Consider the following 25,440-nt stretch of genomic DNA (forward strand, 5'->3'; position numbering starts at 1 on the left):
TTCTCAATGATTTATCTATAGCGGGTATAATAATTATCTGACTAAATTTGTAACACATCTGAATGACACTTAAAAATTTATCAAATATTTAATGAAATCAGTCTAAACTATAATAGTTCCAAGAAACACATAATTTTATTAATTTCTAACTCTATTTCCACCTTTGACACTAACATTGTTCCATGTGAACTCAGCTCTATGTGAACTGATGTTGATGAAACTTGGTACAGTTGTTTTTTATATCATTTCAGCTTATATATATATTGGAATCATTCAGATATAATCATATTACGAAAAAAAAGAAAGACAATACAATACAGAAAAAACATTTTATTATATAACATTGAATTTAAGTATTAAAATTCACCTACCTTCAAAACGGTTTTTATTTTTTTAACGAGTAATATGTTTTTTTTTTATAAAATTTAGCAATATCATATTTTACAATTTTAATTAAAAAAAAAAAAATCTAAAAAATTTTTAATATTTTAAGACAGTATTTTTTTTTTTTTATTGCATATATTTCCCAAAATATGTTTTCCCTGAAATCTATATATATATAGATTAGATCAGCATAACTTGGCAATTTTATGATATTTAACAACAGCAAATTTTTTTTTAAATAAATAAATATAATAAATAAATAAATAAAATAAATTACTCCAACAAAGTTTTCGAAAAACCAAATTTTAAGATATGTAGATAATTGCTTGAGGTATAACAAAGTTTCTTTAATATCTATATAAATTCTATAAAAATATTCAAATAGCCAATCTTAAGTTAGACCTTAGAAGTAAAGTCTGTGCAGTGCATGTCTTGAAACTTTCAGCACGATCTGAACAATCGTTTTCCCTTCACTTGCCCTCTTGTAACCCTGATATATCATTTTGTAGACTCTTCTGCAGTGACGACCTTGCGACAAGACAAGAATTGATATGGGTAAAAAATAATGAAGTAAAGAGATCAAAAACAAATGTGTTAAGATTTGTTTTAACGGTAGCCAAGTTCACTTGAGATCGGACAGGGCTAACACTACCTGGTTTGCACCCAAGAGATATGGCAGGGGGGAAAAGGGGGGCTTTATCTTTCCGGCAGCTGTACTGATCGAAGCATTGTCATGTACAAACGTTTGCAGAGTTACCTTGATGGAGCTCTCGGGGTCTGTTGCATCAGTTTATAATATCATTATAAGCATATATATGTATATATATCTGCTTATATTTTGAGTCAAAATTTTTGGATCGTGGCGATGCTATTGTCTTGCCCTTTTAGCCCCACTTCAGTTCAGTCGTCTTCCGCTTTTGAAGACGTTAAAACGCTTGAATGACACGTTCAATTGAACATGAGACATCAGAAATGATGAACAAATAAAGCATAATACAAAGTTATGCTGAAATTTGACTACCACTAGAGACAGACAAATAAAAAACCAAAAACCAAAAAAAAAATGAGAGTGAGTGAGATAGCAAGCTCATCAGCTGATATAAGCTGGCTGAGCAATTACATAAAAATAAAATAACACAAGTTAAAAGAGAGAAATAAAAAAAAAAAAGAAACGCTCAACACAAAGCAAATCAAATGACCTCAATCGCAAATTAAATTGAACACATGTTTAAATATTACAGAGAATGAGTGAGTGAGAGGGAGCATGGCGCAGAGAGAGAGAGAGAGATCTCCCTTAAAATGGGTCAACTTTTTGGCGGCATTTAATTGGCCTAATTAATTAATAATAATATTGGCTAATGATGCGCTGCAATGCAATTAACAAGGCGCTAAGTGTTTTAGCCAACTTAACAAAAATAATTATTTTAAATCTTCGCTTAGCTCTTTTCCCCTTTTTAACCCCATTTTAGCCACTTGCAAATTGTGGTTCGACATAGTAAAAATTGAAAAACCTGCTCATGGTCATGGCCATTTATGTTGCACGCAACAAGACACTTAATAAACTGGCAGCAACAACATTGTCCCCTGCTGTGTCTATTCCCCTCTTCCTCAACTCTTCCTCACCTCTTCCTTCAGCTGTTCCACTTTTTTAAGTACTCATAACTCTCTTTTTGCTTGGTCAAGGCAAAGTGCGTTTTGTCTACGAGGAAGCTTAAAAGTCGTCAACCAAAAGTGTAAAAATCGCTGCAACAACATCAACTCACAACAACAACAACAAATTGTTGCGTAGTTGCAACTTCAGTTGTCGCTTGTCAGTTACAACTTCCACACAACTTCAACAAAAGACACACTTCAAAAAAATATAAATAAAACAAAATAAAACACGAGTTTATTTTCATAATTTTTGTGGCCAATTAAAAAAATAGACGATCAAAATTTTAACCATTTAATAGTGGTAAAAAACTAAAAAAATCAAGGGAAAACTTACAATAGATTTAAAAAATACCAAATAAAATTAAAAAAATAAAACACGTGTTTATTTTCATAATTTTTGTGGCCAATTAAAATAAAAGACGATCATTAAATAGTGGTGATTTTTTCAAATTCAAATTTTAACGTAAAGAAAAACTAAAAAAATCAAGGAGAACACTTACAATAGATTTAAAAAAAACCAAATAAATAAAAATAAAAATAAAACACGAGTTTATTTTCACATTTTTTGTGGCCAATTAAAATAATATAACCATTAAATAGTGGTGATTTTTTTAAATTCAAATTTTAACATAAAGAAAAACTAAAAAAATCAAGGGAAAAACTAACAATAGATTAAAAAATAAAATAACCAAATAAAATAAATGTTCGAATAAAACTTTAAAACTATCAAAAGGCAAGGCAACAAATTAGAAGAAAAAATTGTAAAAACAAAATATAACTAAAAAGTAAAAATATATTTTAAAAATATCACAAGTGCTTAAAGGCAAATTAGTAAAAAAAATTAATAATAATAATAATTAATAATATATCAGAAAATATATCATAAAATATATAGAAATACAAATTTAAAAATATCACAATCGTTTCAAAACAAAGGAACGAATTAAAAAAAACAAAATCTAAAAAAAAAAATTAAAATAAATTAATTGTTGGAATGCAAAATTTAAAAAAATATCACAAGTGCTTAGGAAACAAGCAAACAAATTAGAAAAACAAAATGAATAAGTAAATAATTTCTGAAGTATGAATAAAGTGCATAAGCTATAGAAAGAAAACTTGTAGTCAAGTAATTGTTGTGACAAAATTCAAGTTTAAAATTTTATATTTTTTAAATAGAAAGCAAACATTTTATATTGTGCTTTTTTATGTGCTTATTTGGTTTTTAGAAGAAGAAAGAAAAAATAACAGGGACTGTAATCATTATTAGTTTTATTATAAAACTCAAGAAATAATCATTAATCTATGAGTTTTATTATTTTACTAATAATTACTTTTGACTACAAAAATAAAACTCAGGAACAATCATAATTTTTGAGGAAGATAAATAATTATTATTTCTTGAGTTTTATTTTTCTTAATCAAAAATTGCTTTTTAATCAAAAATAAAACTCAAGGTGTTATTTTGACCAACCAACTTGAGTTTTATTTTTGATCAAAAAAAAATAAAACTCATGAAATAATTATTATGCTATGAGTTTTATTTTTTTTTGCCCAAAAAAAATGATTATTTCTTGAGTTTTATTTTTTTGCTCAAAAATAATGATTATTTCATGAGTAAAATAATAAAAATCAGAAATTTTAAGGTTTTAAGATTTTAAAATTTTAGTATATTTCACGTTTATTTACAGTTACAAGAATTAAATGATTTGGTCATTTACAAAAAAAAAAAAAAACAAAATAATTATTATTTACTGTGCCTAAAAAATAATATAATAAATAAATATATTGGGCCTACATTTCCAAAAAATAAATTGACAAATATCTGAATTTTGTTATCAAAACAATTACTTGACTTACTGTTTACCAGATGTATTTTTTGCTGTACAGTGGCGAAAAGTAATCATATCCTACTTTGCCCAGTTTCAATGAGTATAAAAAACCTGTTGCTGCCACTTCCAGCAACAACTGGTTACAGCAGCAACAACAACAACAACAACAACAACATTTCGAGGCAGAAGATCAACAACTTGTGGAAACTGGACGCAAAAACAGCGACTGACACACAACAACAGTTGTGGCAACATGTTGCAAGCGAGGCAACATTATATAATAAACTTTTTATGTGCCACACACACACACACACACACATACATGCAGAGAGACACAAACACACTTATGAAAGCAAAGTGAAAGAAAGCGAAAGAGTTTTAGATTCGCCGATTAGCGGCAATGTTAATGGGGACACATGTGGCATGCCACATGCAGTTGCTATAATATTACCACACTCAGCAGTTCCCACATTAAATTGCCCTTCTCTTTTCTCACCTATCCCTCTCTCTCTCTCTCTGTCTTTGTCTCTTTTTCACAGTGGACGACGCTTCCGGTCATTATACATCCGGTTTCTTCTATGGCAACAATTATTGGATGGGTTCGTTGGCCCTTTGCGATGCCATCTACGAAGGCGCCATCGACAACAACAACAGCAACAACAACAGCAACAAGGACAGTGGCAAGGACAATGGTTTGCCATTTGCCGAGGCATTCTCCCGTTCTTACAGCAGTGTCTACAATGCGCCGCCTCCATTTCTGCCCGGATTCTATGTGCTGAAGTTGCAGCTGAATGAGACGCTGCCAACACAGGTGGTAAGTGTGGCGAGAAGCGATTAGAGAAGTCATTAAACAGCTGCCAAGTGATTAGAGAAGCTCAACTAAGATTAAACTTTAAACAATCGACAAGGAATATGCAATTAGAGGCGCTAAAATGTGATTTTTAGACAAAGAAGCGATTAGAGAAGCAAAGCTAAGATAATAATGTATGTATCAAATGATGAAGAAACATTTAGAGAAGTAAAAATTTATAGGAATAGGTAAAAGTGATATAAAAAAAAATAAACAGGGTAGCAAAACAATAATTAGAAGAGGGAGAAGCGATTAGAGAAGTTAAGCAACGATTATAATGTGTGTATCAAATGATGAAGAAACATTTAGAGAAGTAAAATTAAAAGAAATAGCTACAAGTTATGTTAAAAAAAAATAAACAGAGTAGCAAAACAATAAATAAAAGAGGGAGAAGCGATTAGAGAAGTTAAGCAACGATTATAATGTATCAAATGATGAAGAAACATTTAGAAAAGTAAAAATTAATAGGAATAGTTAGAAGTTATATACAAAAAAAATAAACAGAGTAGCAAAACAATGATTAGAAGAGGGAGAAGCGATTGGAGAAGTTAAGCAAAGATTAAAACATGTGTATCAAATGATAATGAAACATTTAGAGAAGTAAAAATTAATAGCAATAGGTAGAAGTGATATAAAAAACATAAACAGGGTAGCTAAACAATAATTAGAAGAGTGAGAAGCGATTAGAGAAGTTAAGCAACGATAATAATGTTAAGAAATATATGGAAGAGTAGAAAAATGTATAAAAAAAAGTAATGAAAAATATTAAGCGAGAGGAAAAATTATAATTAGAAATGCAAGCAACAAATGAACAAGAAAAATTGTAAGAATTAAAAATTTATTAAACAATTAAGAAGCGATTAAAATGATCAGAAAAGAGAGAAGTTAATAAAGAAGAAAAACTAGGAGTAGGATTTAGTGGAGAAAATTGAATAAACATGAGAAAGAAGCGATTAGAGAAGCTAATTAAAGTTTAGATCTTTATTTTTGGAGTAGAAGAAACGACCAGAAAATGAATTGGACAAGGAAGTATTAATTTGGGGAGAGGTTTTAATAGAAGCGAATAACTTAGTGATTTAATAAACAAAAAGAGATTATTGGGGGAGTTGTGAGAAGCAATCAGTGATAAAAAGCGAAAAGAGATTGTCGAAATAAGAAGCGATAAGAGCATTGAATAGGAATCAGAGACTTACTATAAGAGCTTAAAAAAAAAAAACATTAATTGGGAAGTTTAAAGATAAATAAATCAGAAAAAACTGTTGAGAAAATAAAACAAGAAGCTTTCGATGTAGTTAGAGAGAAGTGTTGAGCAATCTGATTAAAAAGAGTAAAGAAATAATAAAACTTAATAAAGAGAAGTAGGGATAAAGAAGTAAACCAGAATTTAAAAAAAATAAAGTAATCAAGAAGCTGTAAGAAGCTCTACAGTCAACTTATTTCCAGCAATAATTATATCTTATTTACTTCCATTGCTTCTCTCATACAACAGGAGATCAGGATAGCCTTTTTACATTATTATATTCCATTCTAAGGATATTTAAAAGAATATTTATAAAAAAAACTGAAAAAAAGAACAACTTCTAAAATCAAGAACATTCATCTTAAATATTTTCTTCTTAAAATAAGATTATTTTAAGACCAAATTACTTAAACTTAGATTATTAATCAAAAAAATCTTAAAATCTTAATATAGGAATTTAAATCTTATATTTTTAGGAAAGTTTTAAATTTATTAAAACTAAAACAGAATAAAATGCAAATAAATTAAAATTTAAAAATAAAAAAAAATAAATATGAAAAAAAATTTTATTTATTTTATTTTTGATTTTAATTTTAAGAACATTTATTCTTAAAATAAGAACTTGGTCTTATTTAAAATGTTCTTAAAATCAAGATGTGTTCTCTTAATTCAAGAATTTTATGTTCTCGCCGCATTTTTCAGACCAAAAATCTTGATTTTAGAACATTTTTTTTATCAGTGTAAGTTACCACCTTTTTTATTTACACTATCTTATTTTACCATATTTTCCATAGCTACGCACCATTTACACAGGCATGTGTCTACCCTCAAGTTGCAGCATTCGCGATGTGGAACAGATGAGCTCCTATGCACGCCTCGAGCTGCCCAGTCGGGATATACGGGTCTTGGACATACGTGTGCCAACCGATAAGGAGTTCAACATTTGGTCGGATAAGACCTTCTGTCTGCTGATGTGAGTAGAGCTACAAATTCACTTTCAAATGCTTAAATAACAAATTTAAAAAACTAAAAAACTGATACGACTTGCTAATGGTTTGAGTAAACAGTGACCCTTAACGGGTTTACCGGGTACCCAGGTGCTGGTACCTCCCCCCGTTAAAGCCGGTAGATCCATCGATGCATCGGTTAGTTGGCATTTGCCATTAACAGTTGAAATCGTGTGAAATGTGTACGAAAAAAAGCGAAACTATCCAAAACCAACCACGCCCATTCCATAGTTTGTGCTGCCAATTAACAATCGAGTGGCGCCAAACGCCGTTACAGACTCGATTACCTCTTTGCCACTTTGTGGACTGTAAAATTTCAATCATCGATTACAAATCTGCATACTTTTTTTAGAAGTCTGCAGCTTACCTACAAAACCCCATTACTTTTAATGAAAAAAGTAGGCGAATACCTAGAACTAAAGGTGTTAAAAATACATCGAGCTATCAACAACTTTATTTTATCGAAAGCGATTTTTAAGTTCCTTAATTCGATTATTTTTTTTAAAGATGTATCGAGTTGATTGAATTGATTTCCATGAACGATTAAACTTCATTCACAGCTTGGATTTATTTCATTTTGTCCATCACTGTCCATTTTGTCAAAGTTCAAATTGGCATAACTTTGTCCAAACTGAACTGATTTTCTTTTAAGTTGTCAACTTTATTAATAATTGGCTCTTAATTTGATTCATCACTGACACTTTTTTTTATTATCTTTAAACTGCCATAACTTTGTCAAATCTTTTCCGATTTCCTTGCGGAATGTCAATTTGGTCATTATTTGAGCTCTATTTTGATTTCGCATCAAAATTAGTAAAATATCACTCTTTTAAAAACTTCAAACTGCCATAACTTTGTCAAAACTGAACCGATTTCCTTGCGTAATGTCAATTTGATCATTATTTGGCCTCTACTTTGATTCTGCATCAAAATTAGAAAAATATCACTTTTTCAAACTGCCATAACTTTGTCAAAACTTAATTAATATCCTTGCGAAAGGTCAGGTTTATCATTATTTGGCCTCTATTTTGATTCTGCATCAAAATTAGAAAAATATCACTTTTTAAAAAACTTTAAACTGCCATAACTTTGTCAAAACTGAACCGATTTCCTTGCGAAAAGTAAGGTTTATCATGATTTGGCGTCTTTTTTGATTCTGCATCAAAATTAGAAAAATATCTCTTTTTCAAAAACTTTAAACTGCCATAACTTTTTCAAAACCAAACCGATTTTCTTGCAAAAGGTCAGGTTTATCATTATTTGGCCTCTATTTTAATTCATCATCAAAATTAGAACAGGTACTTTTTTTAGGGTTACTGTCCTTTTTCCCAAAATTCTCCATTCCACGCTTAGTATGGTTTTTTGAGTCAAATATCGATCACAATTCGATTTTGAATTGAAATTTTCGACTGATCCATTTTTATTCTCTTGAATTCTCTTTCTCTCGCACTTAGTGTGGTGTCCTGCATTGTAATGGGTCTGATTTGCTGTGGCACGCTCTATGAGATTTATTTGACACGTCGACTGAAGGAGGCACTGCGTCGACAGGACAAGGAGATGATGAACAACAGTGAGACGAGTTCGGGAATTGGTTGCGCCTCCTCGGATTATTCCGATACGATGACCGCACACGATGAGGCCTTAAAACAATCGAATCAATCGGATTCATTGAAGCAACTCGATCAACTTGTGCTGAATTTGCCGCCAACATTGAGTGGTGATAATGATAGCGGCAATGGGCTTCATCATCACGATCACGATCACGATGAGCACGATAATGATAACGATAATGATAATGATCATGAGCGTATGACGCATATACATCATCATCGTGGTGGCAGCAATGGCGGCAGCAGCAGCAGCACTCGCAGTGCCACCAACAACAACCACAACCACGGCAACAACCACAGCAACAACCACAACAACAGCAACTCCGACGAACATCTCGAGGGACATCTCCATGAACCGGAGAAACTCAGCATCTATTCGGAACTTTTGCTCTCCTTCTCGGCGATAACGAATTTCAATGCGATCTGTGATCGCAATGTGGGTGCCGATACAATACCCTGTATTCATGGACTGCGTGCCTTCAGCATGGCCTGGGTGATCCTGGGACACACCTGCATCGTTGTCTTCAAGTATTCCGATAATATGGAAATGCGCAAGAAGGTCGAACAGAATTTCTTCTTTCAAGCGATCACAAATGGACCATTTAGTGTCGATACGTTCTTCTTTATCAGCGGCTTTCTCATCTCCTATCTGTATTTCCGCACAAATGCCAAGGGCAAGTTGAATAAGCTGAGCAAAGGTGCCAATGAATTCACCGCTGGTACCGCACACTTTTTTGGCCTGGTCGCCTACCGTTTCATGAGACTGACAGCTCCCTATTTGTTTGTGCTCGGCGTGGTTCAGGTCACTATGAAATATCTGGCTGCCTATTCCATCTTTGATCCACCAACGATGGATCATGTCACCTGCCCGGATTATTGGTGGCGCAACATACTCTATATCAACACGCTGTTTCCCGTTGATGAGATGGTAAGTACCCCACAAGACTCTACTGATTTTTACAGGGTATTACCATATCATATATCTGACACAGCAACGATCGATAGAACTGCTTTTTTGTAGCATAAAGCATTTTTTTTATTCCTTGAGATATGTTAGCTTAAATCTTGGGTTTTAAATGATATTTTTAACATCCTGAACAAATCTTTTTTAAATCGGACTACTCCATCAAATTCTGGCACAGAAACGATCGATAGACCTGCTTTTTTGTAGTATAAAGCATTTTTTTTATTCCTTGAGATAGCTAAAATCTTAGGTTTTAAATGATACTTTTAACTTCCCGACCAAATTTTGATTAAATCGGACTACTTTATCAAAAGTTTTCGTAGAAAAGATCATTGATATTGAAGACCGAAAATATCAATTTCCAGTGTACAAAACTTTTGGTGTTTCTTTTGAAACTCAGATTGTGTATTTAATACTGTCTTTGGAACTTGCTCTAATTAAATTTCCGTAAAATTTTCTCAGGTTAAATTTACTTTGAGTTGGTAAATTAAAGATGAGTAAAATACGAAAAATTTTAAATACTTTTCCTAAAGGTAACGGAAAAATTACATTTTTTTAAATGCTTTAAAATAAATATTGAAGACCGAAAATGGCCTTTATATAATAATATTTATTTTCATAAATTTAATAGATTAGATATATAATTTTTTTGTATGAAAACTTTTACGATTTTAAATATATTTTAATGTAATATTTAGTGGACAGTTTACACGTTTATAAACATTTTTTTTTAATTATTAAGTATGTACACTTGTATTATGTAAAATTAACAGCAAATCAAAATTTGAATTAATGAAAAGGAAGGAGGATTTTAATTATTTAAAAGCTGTTTTTTTTATTCTTCAGTGAGAATTTATTTAGGTTTAATTTTTTTTAAATTATTTTCCAAAATTAAGTATGTACTTGTATTATGTAAAATTAACAGCAAATCAAAATTTGTATTAATGAAAAGGAAGGAGGATTTTAATTAAATAAAGGCAGTTTTTTTTATTCATTAATAAGAATTTATTTAGGTTTAATTTTTGTTGAATAATTTCCAAAATTAAGTATGTACTTATGTAAAACAGCAAATCAAAATTTGAATTAATGAAGTGGAAGGAGGATTTAAATTAAATAAAGGCTGGTTAAATTTTTTTTTAATAATTTCCAAAATTAAGTATGTACTTGTATCATGTAAAATTGACATCAAATCAAAATTTGTATTAATAAAGTGGTAGGAGGATTTAAATTAAATAAAGGCTGTTTTTTATTCTTAAAGGAGCATTTATTTAGGTTTAATTTTTTTTTAATAATTTCCAAAATTTTAAAGATAACTTTTCTTTAAATTTTTATACTAATTACAAAATAATTTCTGCCATTTATTGATGATTTTCTCCCGTTTTTGTAGTGCATGTTGTGGAGCTGGTACCTGGCGAATGACACACAGTTCTATATGATCGGTGCGATCATATTGATTGTGGGCGTGCGTCATTTCAAGCTGTCAGCGATAACGACTCTGGTATTCCTGGTGCTATCCTGGATAACGACGGCCGTGGTTGCCTTCACGAACAACCATCGTCCGAATACCGACGATCCGTTGGCGCTGTTCGACAAGATCTATGACAAGCCCTGGACACGATTGGGACCCTATCTCATTGGCATGGCTGTGGGCTGGATATTATTCCGTAGCAATTGCAAGATTCGTTTGCCCAAATTGACGGTGGCCACTGCCTGGTTTTTGGCCATGTTGAATCTGTTTGTTCTGGTCTTCGGACTGTATCAGACGGATCTATCGCAGTTCACAGCGGCCGCTTACAGTTCATTGAGTCACTCGGCGTGGGCGTTATCACTTGCCTGGATTACCATTGCCTGCTCCACGGGCTATGGTGGCTATATCAATTCCCTGCTCTCAGCTCCCTGCCTGTATCCCTTCTCGCGTGTCACCTACTGCGCCTATCTGGTGCATCCCATTGTCATACGCTCCATGGCGCTCAATTCGGATGCGCCGCTCCATTTGGGAGGAGATTTAATGGTAAGTCTATCATAGAAAAGCAGGGGACCTAAAAATTTCATTTTTTTATACAGAAAACACTTATAGTGAACCTAGAAAAATATTATTTACTTCATAATCTTTATTCTTTATTATCGTTATAATGTGACTATTCACCACTTGCCATTCGAATTTTAAAAAACGCCGCTAAAATTGTGTTAGCTATGTTGTGCTCAAATTTCAAGATCGCACGTCTAACGGCTTGGCCTGTACAATGCTCAGTCAGTCAGCACTTTTATAATATACCTAATACTAATGGATCTATACACCACTTCCCATTCGAATTTTGAAAAACGCCCGTAAAATTGTGTTAGCTATGTTGTGTACAAATTTCAAGATCGCACGTCTAACTGCTTGGCCTGTACAATGCTCAGTCAGTCAGCACAAAGAATTTTATGTATATAAACTTATAAACATTAAGTTCCCTGTGTAATAAAGATTATTTAAAATTATTCTCATCTATTTTTTTTCTTTCATTTTTTCCAGGTCGTCATGTTCTTTGGTCTGACGGTCGCATCCTATTTCCTGGCCTTTGTCGTCTCGATGTCCTTTGAGGCGCCCGTTGTCACAATGCTGAAAATCTTGTCACCTAGTCGAAAAAAGCGTCTCGCCTAAGCAGGCGTTCCACTTCCCCCCCCTCGTCTATTTATATAACGAATCCATATTATATCATACCATTTATACACACACTCATCATCGTACTATTCTCTTCTTTCACTATTTCAATTCGTTTTCGCACTTCTCATTCGTATTATGTACCAAGCAAACAATGTCCACATATTTATACAAACATTGATCATTCATAACTATCCCCTTTTCTTTCTTCTTTCCTTATTTCTCCTTATCTTTAGCCATTTCAATTGTTTTTGTTCATATATTCCCACAGTTTCGTAATTGTTTCATCAATTTTTTATGCAAAAAGACCTAATTTTTTTGTTTCGTAATGTGTACATTTTAGTCGTTTAATTTATTCCAAAGGGTTGGAAATTTTGTGCGTGACGAGAAGTAATAGTACTTAATAGTAATAATAATAAATATATATATATATAAACTTATATACTTAATTAAAACATAAAATAAAATCAACTCTAGTACCTAATTTTACAAATTCATGTTGTATATATGTATACTATATATGTAATATGTATGAACTTTTAAATAAAACTGCTACCAAATAAAAAACAGCGCTAAACTTTAATTTGAATTAAATTTACTTTTAACTGGCATTTATCGATGTTCTTATCGCCAACGTTTAAAAATGGTCACACTATTTATCGCTAGACATTTCAAGTGTGACAATCGCACGCTTGGTATTTTTTGGTACTTTGCGCTACTTTTTGAATTTATTGTAGTCAATTAGCGCGCTTACCGCGAGCCAAGGCTGCCACATCGATCAATTAACCAACGCTGCCACACCTTATACAATTGTGGCGACAAAATTGATCAAAAAATGCAAAGGGCGCGTAATTTAAATTTTTTTAGTTACTTTTTAGCAATAATTTACAAAAATTTAACAATTTCATGAATACTTTTATCTCGAAATTAAATAAAATAAATGTGAATTTTTATTATGAATGCTGGCGTTGTGCGTCGGCGGTAGGAGTTGTATAATTAAATATTGTTTCATTCAGCTAAAAAATTTGAATAAAAATATAAAAAAAAAATAACAAAATTTGTACAAAAATTTTAAGATTTATAGATTTATAGCAAATGCAAAATTGTGAACTTTTTGAAAAATTATCTAAATATAAAAATGGGCTCGAACTGGGCGCGAACTAAGCCTGCCAACTCGTTTTTTGCTGCCACATGACTATTAAGACAAGTTGGCAGCACTGTTGTTGGCTTGTGTGTGTGTGAGTGAGAAGGAGTTAGAACACAACTCAGTGAACGCAATTTGTTGCAACAACATAGAATACTCAATTTTAAGTAGTTTGTGAGAGAGAATTCTCTCTCTCTCTTTCTCTCTCTCTCTCCGTGGACAATGTCGATAAGCAGTGAGCAGCAGACAGCGGCCGGCATCGGCGAGAGCAATTCTTCGAACATTGAAGACAGCAGCATCAGCAATAATAGCGTCGAGGTTTGTGGAAATCTGAGCTGTTCTTAAAATACCCTGTACCAGTAGGTATATTAGCTCTGTGTAGAGATGGAGAAACATCGAGTTAACTTAAAATTAAGTTACGATGTCGTTAATAGCCCAAGCTACTTTCATGTATTTTTTTACGTACATATGTATTGCATGCATACATACAATTCTACGTGCATTATTAAATTTGGCGCGAAATTATTATATATTGTGTGTATATTTGTGTGTAGTTTAAAAAAAAATATTAAAATAATACACATTAAAAAATATCTGCATTGTAACCGTTTTTTTTTTTTTTTAAGAAACTAATGTTTTCTCCGAAGTTTAAAAAAAAAAAACAGACCCATCGACGTTTCTGCACCTCTAATTGACAGTCGAGTTACAGCTTCTTTAATCCACTACACTTTTGGCTACATAAGTTTTCTTCTTAGTTTTGATATATATAACAAAAATTTGTCCCAACTGACTGACTGATCATTTTGCAGCCAGAGCTGTAAGTCGTACAAGGCCGAAATTTTGACACAACATAGCTAACACAATATACATATGTAAATAAAAAATATTATAAAGATATTTTGCTCAAGCTTAAGTATTAATTTCAAAATCTGCGTTTATTTATATCCCACTACAGGAGGTAAAAGTCTAGTGACAAATGCAATTTCTAGCCCCAAAATTTCTGATATCCAATTTTGTGACGAACAAAATTCAGTTTAATGTAAAAATTTTAAATAAATTAAATTATTATTAAAAAAAAAAAAAAAAAACGAAAATTTTCCTTGTGCACTGTGCGCAAAAAGGATGAGCTTCTTTGTACATAAAAATTAATTTTTGCGCAGTGCCGAATGCCAATTTTCTATTTTTTTTCCCCGACACATTAGATTCAATAACTGACATAACATAATAGTGATCTATGTCTATTATCAGTTTATAAGATAACCTATTAAACCCCATTCGAATCAATTAACGAGGTCAGCTCCTAAGCCAGAACGAGAGTGTTATCAGTTGGGAATTATTGGGCAGTTGACCAAAATTAATTTAAAAAACTTTGGAAATTTGTTTTGAAATAAAAACTACTATAAATTAAAGTGTAAAAATCTGAGAGTGATTAAAAAAGTTATAAATTATTCAAATTTAAGTTAAATTTACATTTAAATTTTGTACTTTTTAAGAAACTGGTACAGGGTATTATGCTGTCGCGTGCGCTCGAATGTAACTCCTAGAAATTTGTTTGTTGACAATCTTTGAACCACTTCAGATAAAGAAACTCGATACGCAGCAGAGCTCAAACAAAGTAATATCGCATTTGAACAGCGAGAGAAGTTTTCAAGAGGAGACAAACGAGAGGCATTTGAACCGATTGCAGAGTTTACGGAACGAGTTGAATCACATCAATGAGACGGACTGGATGTACGAGAGTCTCGAGAAGAAGCCACAGCAATAATGTATTCCTATATAAGCCAACTGCTGCAACCCGACGAGAAGCAGCAGCAAATAAATAAAAATCTATTGGAAATTGAGAAAACTTTAAAAAACCTCAAAGTCGCCGAAGATGAGAAAAAAGCAAAGAAATCCGGCTTGAAGAAGAATGACAACATCAAAGATTCCGATTCCGTTGTTAAAACCAAAAACGATCCTAACTCAGAAGCCACAGTATCGAATGTAAGTTCTGAAAACATTATTGTACATTCAAACTAAACATTTCGTTTAAAATCTTAAAATTGCCAACGAAAAAATGTCGATTCATCAAGTTTTTCAAACATCTAAAATGTAGCATACGGTTCTTAAGTTCTGGGCTTGTTTTGTGTATATTATTTATGTAAAATTTTAAATTGTTGCTTCGCTTTTGTTGCTCATTAAAAACAATTAATAAATACAGATAAATGTAGTAAACAAAACTAAATTAAATGCTGTTTATTAAATGCAATTTTATGTTCATTTAGAAAATTTAATTATTTTCGACTAAAATTCGACTTCGATGCTAAGGGTCCCCCCTTTGATATTTCGAAAATTCAAAATTTTAAATCTGAAGTTTTCACTTTTAATCAACTCCTTATATCGTAATTAGTATAAAACAACACTTTAAACTTGACTCTGAGACCTTTTATTTTTTTGTAAAAAATCATGTGAAATTAAACAAAAATTTAGACTTGTAAAGTGGCTATATCCGCAGTCTGACCAACTTCAAACTGTCATAACTTGATCAAAACTAAACCGTTTTTTAAGCGGAATGTCATTTTGTTCTTGATTTGGCCTCTAAATTCATTCTGCATTTAAATTTTATTAAATTCTTAAAAAAAAAATATTTTGCTCTAGATTCTGCTGGATATTGATTTCTATGCTAAGGGTCCCCCCTTTGAAATTTTGAAAATTAAAAATTTTAAATCTCAAGTTTTCACTTTTAATCAACTCCTTATATCGTAATTAGTATAAAACAACACTTTAAACTTGACTCTGAGACCTTGTATTTTTTTGTAAAAAATCATGTGAAATTAAACAAAAATTTAGACTTGTAAAGTGGCTAAATCCGCAGGTTGACCAACTTCAAACTGTCATAACTTGATCAAAGCTGAACCGATTTTCAAGCGGAATATCATTTTAATCATGATTTGGCCCCTAAATTCATTCTGCATTCAAATATTTTCAAATTCATTTTTTTACATTTCAAGCTTAAATACATAAAACCTAAAAATTAATTTAATTTAAAATTGTTAAACTTTTAGACACAGGAAATACTGGAATCATTGAAACTCGAGAAGCCCACATATTTTAATACCCAGCAACGGAATATTCTTGGCGTTATCAAACAACGCTTGGCTTCTGCAATCGATGTTGAAACTGACTATGGCGAACTGAATGTGGAACTAGACAACATTGAGATCAGTTTCATACCCAAAAAAGGGGATAACGTATGCCTCGAATGCAGTGTCCAGTTGGAAGAGGGATATGTTGACAAACAGGGCGAAATTCTGGAAGTTTTGAAGGTTTCCCCATCACGCATTCAAACCGATCAAAGATGTGTTGTCGAACGAGTTTTTGAGGATTTCTCTCAGCTCACTTCGGATGCGTATGTGCTTAAGGAAGATCTGCCTAGCGGGATTGATCTACATCTGGGAGATATTGTGAAAGCAGATCTTATCGAATGCACTCTTGTAAGCAAATCAATCAATATTTATTTACTATCTTTAATTTACGAAAATAGGGAAAGTTAAGATATATAAAAATATAGTTTTTTTTAATACTTATAAATGGTTTAAGCATTAAAATTAAATTATTGAGACAAGGTTTGAATTGAAAAAAATGCATGTAAGCAAATCTAACCATTTTAATGTTCGAAATTTTTGTTTATTAAAATAGATAAAGTTCAGAAAAAGAAATATATACTTTTGTTCAATTTATAAATGGATTTAGCATAAAAATTATATTATTTAGACAATGTTTGAATTTTTAAAATATTATTATGTAAGCAAATCTAACCTTTTTAATGTTAGAATTTTTTTTTTAATAGATAAAGTTCAGAAAAAGAAATATATACTTTTGTTCAATTTATAAATGGATTTAGCATAAAAATTATATTATTTAGACAATGTTTGAATTTTTAAAAAATTATTATGTAAGCAAATCTAACCTTTTTAATGTTAGAATTTTTTTTTTAATAGATAAAGTTCAGAAAAAGAAATATATAGTTTTGTTCAATTTACAAATGGATTTAGCATAAAAATTATATTATTTAGACAATGTTTGAATTTTTAAAAAATTATAATGTAAGCAAATCTAACCTTTTTAATGTTAGAATTTTTTATTTAATAGATAATGTTCAGAAAAAAAAATATATAGTATTTTTTACAATAAATGAATAGATTTAGCATATAAATTAAATTATTTAGACAATGCTTGAGCTTTAAAAAAAAATATGTAAGCAAATCAAACTTTTTTTTAGTATTTTAATTTTTTTAAATAGAGAAAATTAACAAATAAAATAATATACTTTTGTTTAACATACAAATAAATGTAACATTTAAATTAAAAACTTCTCAAAAAATTATGTATTTTTAGCAGCTTAGCATTATATTTTTTTTTAGTGTTTTGATTTGCGTAAGCTTTTTAGTCATTCAAATATTTCAACTTTTTTAAAATTGAAAGAATTCACCTGTAGAATATTATTTTGAATAATACAATCTATTACATTGTCATGCTACGATCTACTCATGGAATTATAATAAAAGTAATATTACTTAGAAAATGCTAAAAAAAAAATTTCAAAACATTTTAAGCATTACGAGTTTGGCGACCCGATTTTTTAAGTTTTTTTGGTATTTCAAATAGTACAACTTTTTTAAAACTTATAGAATTTAACTGCAGAATGTGATATTAATCATGGTATTATTATTAAGCTTACTTTTACATTTTCTAAAATTTCAGAAACTATTAGAAAACAATTTAGAATTTTTTAAAACTTTTTTACATTTTTAAATATCGTAACTCTCGCATGGTACGATCTGTTTATATTTTTTAAGTAGGATAAAATTAAATTTTCTTTTTTTTGAATTTCTTATATTAATATTCTCTATTTATTTACTACACAGAATAAATATTCACGGCGCGCAATCAAATTGACATTGCTGGAAAAGAATTTCGGCAATGTGAAGAAGACTCTGCCGAATACATCAACTAATAAGCATCCCGTGTCCATTGAGGGCAAGGATCGTTTAATATTCGCGGAACAATGGAAGAAGGAAAACGTGACATTCCAATTGCGAAATAATACAAATCGCATATTTAAACTACACAAAATCGTTATACAAAATGCAGCAAATGCACAAATTAATGTTGTGGAACCGAAAACTTCAATGCAACTGGATGTAGATGGAGAAATCACGGTGATCTTTGAAGTGCATACCAAATTCATTGGTGAATCCAAGGAATATTTTACACTTGTCTTTGACAATTTCAAGATTAATCGTTATGTGACCATTGTAGTTTGTGAAACGGAATCAGAGGCTCAAAAAGCCGAACTACGTCTAATTGCCTCCGATCAGTTGAATGTGACTGGACGCACTGAGGATCAGCGAACTCGCAACTATGCCAATCAGGTGTGGTCCACCAAAACCGTTGTAGTGCCCGGTGAAGCCATAATGACCAAGCGACGCTTTATCAAAACCCACTTAAAGTCCTACGATGTGCCGACAATACTACGGGAAATTGTGCTCTGCTCGGAGCAACGTCATGAGAAGGAGGAACGCTTAAACAATTTGTATCCATGTCTGGCACAGAGACTTACATTTGAGAACTATGTGAAAAGATTCAGTTTGCTGCTGCATCTGGAGGAGATTGAGTTCACTGTGTGCATTCGAAACTTTGATCGGGAACGTGCTTATTTTCAGCGTGATGGCGAATATCTTTCACTGCACATTGAGAATCTAGCGGAGCGTCGTCCTTCCATTATTCTCGGCGATGCGGTGCGTGCCACAAATCCCTTTGTAGGCATCGATGGGAATTCCAAATCCTTTGAGGGCATTATACACAAAGTGCTCTGCAATCGTGTGCTGCTCAAATTCAATGCCGGCTTTCATGAGACTTACAATGGTGAGGATTATCGGGTTACCTTTCATTTCTCTCGAGTTTCACTGCGCAAACAACATCATGCCATTGAACGTGTTGTCAGCATTTTGGGAGAAGCATTCTTGTTTCCCAACAAGCTTAACAAACGACAAGAACCACAATTGAATGTAAGCTACAAGGCGGACAATATGTATCTGAATAATAAGAACTTACCCTGGTTCAATACCTCATTGAATGCGATACAAAAACGCGCTGTCTTCAATATTCTACGTGGTGAAGCGGAGAATATGCCGTATGTGATCTTTGGTCCACCTGGCACCGGTAAAACCGTCACTCTGGTCGAATCCGCACTGCAATTGATTCGCAATTTGCCCAACTCTCGGCTTCTAATTGGCACTCCATCGAATAGTGCTGCCGATCTTCTAACCAAGCGCATTATCGATAGCAATGTTCTTTCAAAAGATGAATTTATTCGCCTGGTTTCGATGAATCATGTGGAAAAGGATATGATCCCAGAGGAGCTACATAGCTACTGTGCCACTGCAGACATTGGAATCGTGGAGGCGACTCAAGACTGTGTGAGTAGTGCTCAAAATCAAGGCTGCAAAAATTCAAATAATTTCCGAAGATATGATTTAATGTCTACAATCATAGAGCAAGAAAATCTATTTATCAATATCAACTCAATACAAACAAATCAATATATTTCTTAATTTATTTTCACTTTTGCTGGATTTTTTAAGCCGATTAAATTGCTTATAATACTAAAATTGCTCACATTTTACAAGAATCTTATTCTAAGCAAGAAAATCTATTTATCAATATCAATTCTATACAAACAAATCATTATATTTCTTAATTTATTCTCACTTTTGCTTCGTTTTTTAAGCCGATAAAATTGTTTAATACGAAAATTGCTCACATTTTACAAGAATCTTATTCTAAGCAAGAAAATCTATTTATCAACATCAATTCAATACAAACAAATCATTATAGTTCTTAATTTATTTTTAAGCCGATAAAATTGCTTAATACGAAAATTGCTCACATTTTACAAGAATCTTATTCTAAGCAAGAAAATCTATTTATCAATATCAATTCTATACAAACAAATCATTATATTTCTTAATTTATTCTCACTTTGCTTCGTTTTTTAAAGCCGATAAAATTGTTTAATACGAAAATTGCTCATTTTACAAGAATCTTATTCTAAGCAAGAAAATCTATTTATCAACATCAATTCAATACAAACAAATCATTATAGTTCTTAATTTATTTTTAAGCCGATAAAATTGCTTAATACGAAAATTGCTCACATTTTACAAGAATCTTATTCTAAGCAAGAAAATCTATTTATCAATATCAATTCTATACAAACAAATCATTATATTTCTTAATTTATTCTCACTTTTGCTTCGTTTTTTAAGCCGATAAAATTGTTTAATACGAAAATTGCTCACATTTTACAAGAATCTTATTCTAAGCAAGAAAATCTATTTATCAATATCAATTCAATATTATATCATTATATTTCTTAATTTAAGCCGATAAAATTGCTTAATACGAAAATTGCTCACATTTTACAAGAATCTTATTCGATAATTTCATTTATTTACGATTTGTTATTGGATGTTCTGCAAATTCGTGTCGCAATGTCGCCTTTTTTTTAAATTTAATTTAAATGTAATTTAAATTCTAAATGTACATATATAAAAATTTTCCTACCAAAACCTACTAAAACCGTTAACGAAACTGTAACCTTTAACCGTTATTAACCGATTGAAACCCTAAAACAACAAAGCTGTATTAATAAACCGATACCGAAATTATTCAAAGCGAAATAAACGATTCATGCATAACGGTTAGTTTCGGTTCAATCAAGCATTAAATTTAATTTTGATGTAAAGGTTTAGTTATGGTTTTTTTTTTAAATAAATTTGATTTATTTTTTAATTTGAATATAAATCTATCTTATTAAATAATTCGTTATGTTTTTAAATATTTAAAAACTAAACTATATTAAAAACTATTTGTTTCCAAATATATTTTAGGAATACAACATTAAGAAACCAAAATGAGAATGACAAAAAAGAAATCAATAATTCAAGAATAATTCGGAATTAAGAAGAAATATAAAACAGTGTTCGAAAAAGTTCAAAAGCCGAAATTCACAATATTCTATTCCAATACGCTCAATTTTCGTCTTCAAAACTTTCTTTTTTTTCCTAAATTCAGCATATTTTATTAAAATTCGCTTAATTTTTGTCTTCAAAATTGTGTTTTCCTAAATTCAAAATATTTTATTAAAATTCGCTAAATTTTCGTCTTCAAAATTGTTAATTCCCAATTTTTATTGCCTCATAACATTCTTCATAATTTTGATTTTCTTATTTTAAATTCCGTATTTAATGCAAACCTCCAAAAAAAATTTTAAAGGTTCGGTTTGGCAGTTCGAACCATAAAGCAAGACATCGGTTCGGTTCGCGAATTGGTTTATATACCCCCTGAACCCACGGTTTGGGTTCGAACCTTGCTTCAATTTCATACAAAAAAATATTTTAATTTTTATATATTTTTCTTTTAATTTTGAACTAATTTTATATTTTTTTTTATAGAAATCAAATTTTGAAGTTAATTTAAATTTATTTGAAGATTTAAAAATGGCTTACTTTAAAGCCATAAAATTTATGTTATTATTTTTGTTTTCGAACCGAAACTTTTATTTTGGAAAGCGGTTCGGCTTAGGTTCGGGTTCGCGAAGTGAATAATTTCAAGGGTTCGGTTCATGATTCGGTTAAGGTTGCTTAAAAACCCGAAACGAACCGGTTCTACTAGATTTAATGATTCCTAGTATTGTTTTCCTCAGTTTTATTTTCAAATATTGGTATTTATATTCATATTCATAACTCGTATTTTCGTTTGATAGATGATTGTCAAGGACTCGGGTTTAAGGCTGCGTTGTCAGTCAAAGTTCCTGTGCCAGCATCGTGTGATCATCAGTACCTGCACCACACTGGGCAACTTTCACCAGATGGACACTCCACCTGGACACTTCACCCATGTGCTCATCGACGAGGCCGGACAGTGCAGTGAGCCGGAGAGTATTGTGCCAATTGCACTGCTGCGAAATAACCGGAATCAAGTTGTGCTCGCCGGAGATCCTCATCAGCTGCAGTCAATGATATTGGATCGCAAGGCGGTCGACTTGGGACTGAGTATATCGCTGCTGGAGCGTTTACTGGAGCGTTCACCGTATCGCAAGGATTTGTTGCGTTATCCCAACCACTCTGGTTACAATCCTTGTGTGCTAACCAAACTATTGAATAACTATCGTGCTCTGCCCTCCATCATGAGTGTCTACAGCAAACTCTTCTATGACGACGAGCTCATCTCCATGGTCTCCGAAAAGGATTCTCGCGATGCCAATTTGCTGGCTGATCTGCAGACGATTTTCGGACCCGATACGGAGATGCCACGCACCCATGGCACCTTCTTCCATGGCATCTTGGGTGAAAATATGCAGGAAGACGATTCTCCCTCCTGGTATAATCCCATTGAGGCGCGTCAGGTCTTCTTAACTGCCATACTCCTGTATCGACGTAATGTTCAACCAGATCAGATTGGCATACTGACGCCATATGCCAAACAGGTGAAGACGCTGCGCAATCTGTTCATCGGTGTGGATGTGGCAACGCCAAAGATTGGAACGGTCGAGGAGTTTCAGGGTCAGGTAAATCAAATTTTAAATTTATCCATATAACCAACCATTTAATTTTTATAAGTAATCGAAATATAATCTTTTTTAAAAACCAAAAGTAATATTTTTTTTTTTGCTCTATAAAAAAAGTAGTAAAAAAGCCATGCCTCGGAGCAACTTCAAACTGTCATAACTTTGTCAAAACTCAACCGATTTACAAACGGAATGTCATTTTGATCATAATTCGGCCTTTCAATTCATTCTGCATTTAAATTTTGTTCATTTAGAAAATTTATTTATTTTCGACCAAGATTTGATTTCGATGCTAAGGGTCCCCCCTTTGAAATTTCGAAAATTCAAAATTTTAAATCTCAAGTTTTCACTTTTAATCAACGCCTTATATCGTAATTAGTATAAAACAACACTTTAAACTTGATTCTGAGACCTTTCATTTTTTTGTAGAAAATCATGAAAAATTTAATAAAAATTTTGACTTGTAAAGTGACTAGCTCCGAAGTCTGACCAACTTCAAACTGTCATAACTTGTTTAAAACTGAACCGATTTTCAAGCGGAATGTCATTTTGGTCTTGATTTGACCTCTAAATTCATTCTGCATTCAAATTTTATTAAATTCTTAAAAAAAAAATATTTTCCTCTAGATTTTGCTAGATATTGATTCCGATGCTAAGGGTCCCCCTTTGAAATTTCGAAAATTCAAAATTTTAAATCTCAAGTTTTCACTTTTAATCAACTCCTTATATCGTAATTAGTATAAAACAACACTTTAAACTTGATTCTGAGGCCTTTCATTTTTTTGAAAAAAATCATGTGAAATTGAACAAAAATTTTGACTTGTAAAGTTGCTAAGTCCGCAGTCTGACCAACTTCAACCTGTCATAACTTGATCAAAACTGAACCGATTTTCAAGCGGTTATTTGGTCATTTTAATCATTATTTGGCATTTTACTTCATTCTGCATTAAAATTTTATTAAATAAAAAAAAATATATATATTCCTCTAGATTATACTGGATAACGGTTTCGATGCTAAGGGTCCCCCCTTTGAAATTTCGAAATTTCAAAATTTTAAATCTCAAGTTTTCACTTTTAATCAACTCCTTATATCGTAATTAGTATAAAACAAAACTTTTAAATCGATTCCGAGACCTTTCATATGTCACTAATGTACATTTAATCATAATTTGGCTTCTAAATTCATTGTGCATTCAAATTTTATAATATTCGTTCAAAAATTTGTTTTCTCTGGATTAAATATATGAATAATTATCATAAATAACTTATTTTTATACATTAAAAATATAAGAGTTTAAATTTATTTTAATGATTAAAACCAACATTTTAATTTTAAATTATTTTCCATTTAATCTTTTTTTTTGTAGGAACGCGACATAATGCTTATCTCAACGGTGCGCTCCTCACTCTCCGTTCTCCAGTCGGACGCTCGTCTCAATTTGGGATTTGTGCGCTGCAAGAAACGGATGAATGTTGCCACTTCTCGTGCCCGCTGTCTCATGATTGTGTTTGGCAATCCCAATCTGCTGTCCGTCGATGAATGTTGGTCCCAACTTATCACTTACTGTTGCAACAATAATGCATATTTCGGTTGTGAATTGCCCAAACGCCTTCGGTTAGCTGAGGATCAGGAGGATGATGCCAACGACTCGACAGATGGTCAGTCGGACATCTATGATTATGTGCCTTAAGGCCATAATATGGCCTATAAATGTTTATGATAAAAAAAACAGCTAGATTTAATCCAAAGTTTTGAATTTCAAATAACAGAACAAATCTAAATATGGAATACCAAATTTTTTATGTCGGAAATTGTCGTAAAAATATGTTTTTGAAATCATATTTCACTTTAGTTATAAGTACCTTAAAAAAAATATTTTGCTTTTATTTTTTACCAAGCTCTATGTTTATTTAATTGATTAGACTTTTTAAAATACAAACACTGCAAGTGGATCCATAGTTTTTGCTATTGATTTTTTTTAACATCATTAAATCTAATTTAATTCTAACAAAAATGATCAAAATTTTAGCCGGTCTGTTTCTATAAATTAAAAAAAAAAAGACGGACTGAAAATATTTACCATACTTGATTTAAATTTGTGCATAATTTTTGTAAGATTTTTGTCGATTATTTGAAATTTGCTTTTCGAATTCATTTTGTAACTTCTCTCACCGAAACATCAAGCCTTCATAGAATCACTCACATTAATTTTATGTAATTTTGAATTTCATTGAATTTGTCAGATTTGCTTTTATTGCTCTTCAAAACAGTTTTTTGGTTTTACTTTTAAATAGCGCGCGCGTTTCCGAACGTTGCCAGACGTTAAGACTTTCGGTATTATTTGCTGAGATTCAAGGTTGCCACAACGTTTTTGTGTTCCGGTCTGTTATTTTGTTTTTTAGTTGTTTTATACTGCAATTTTAGCTATTTTGCGGATGCTTTTAGCCAAGTAAATTCAATTTTTATTCTAAACAGTTGGCAACACAACAAGTTTGAAAGCT

The 25,440-nt window shown here is 31.5% G+C and overlaps 2 protein-coding genes across 3 annotated transcripts in view; both read left to right on the plus strand.

Annotated features, from left to right (window-relative positions):
* Positions 1 to 12,656, plus strand: part of LOC117793926 — a 31,962-nt gene extending 19,306 nt beyond the window's left edge. Inside the window, exons 2-6 of the mRNA XM_034634378.1 lie at positions 4,406 to 4,680; positions 6,751 to 6,929; positions 8,418 to 9,501; positions 10,925 to 11,548; positions 12,053 to 12,656. Of these exons, the coding sequence (XP_034490269.1) occupies positions 4,406 to 4,680; positions 6,751 to 6,929; positions 8,418 to 9,501; positions 10,925 to 11,548; positions 12,053 to 12,181 (2,291 nt within the window). The 3' untranslated portion in view covers positions 12,182 to 12,656. The remainder of the gene's footprint in view (positions 1 to 4,405; positions 4,681 to 6,750; positions 6,930 to 8,417; positions 9,502 to 10,924; positions 11,549 to 12,052) is intronic.
* A 760-nt stretch (positions 12,657 to 13,416) lies between these two features.
* Positions 13,417 to 24,836, plus strand: LOC117793686 (probable RNA helicase armi). 2 transcript variants are annotated; one of them, XM_034634068.1, is made up of 6 exons: positions 13,417 to 13,643; positions 14,905 to 15,308; positions 16,370 to 16,798; positions 18,233 to 19,786; positions 22,135 to 22,938; positions 24,306 to 24,836. In XM_034634068.1, the coding sequence occupies exons 2-6, from the start codon at positions 15,090 to 15,092 to the stop codon at positions 24,627 to 24,629; spliced, it is 3,330 nt and encodes a 1,109-aa protein (XP_034489959.1). In that variant the 5' UTR covers positions 13,417 to 13,643; positions 14,905 to 15,089; the 3' UTR covers positions 24,630 to 24,836. The 2 variants fall into 2 exon arrangements, with proteins under 2 accessions (XP_034489959.1, XP_034489960.1); XM_034634069.1 differs by having other exon boundaries at positions 18,233 to 19,778; positions 22,133 to 22,938.
* Positions 24,837 to 25,440: the final 604 nt, after the last annotated feature.

This window comes from Drosophila innubila, chromosome X (genome assembly GCF_004354385.1).
Source record: "Drosophila innubila isolate TH190305 chromosome X, UK_Dinn_1.0, whole genome shotgun sequence".
NCBI lineage: Eukaryota > Metazoa > Arthropoda > Insecta > Diptera > Drosophilidae > Drosophila > Drosophila innubila.

Excerpts from the sequence above, each read along its gene's own strand:
- LOC117793686 (XM_034634068.1), top strand. The coding sequence starts at position 15,090 with ATGTATTCCTATATAAGCCAACTGCTGCAACCCGACGAGAAGCAGCAG. Across the intron at positions 15,309-16,369 it reads CAGAAGCCACAGTATCGAAT|ACACAGGAAATACTGGAATC; the intron begins GTAAGTTCTGAA and ends TTAAACTTTTAG. Across the intron at positions 22,939-24,305 it reads TCGAGGAGTTTCAGGGTCAG|GAACGCGACATAATGCTTAT; the intron begins GTAAATCAAATT and ends TTTTTTTTGTAG.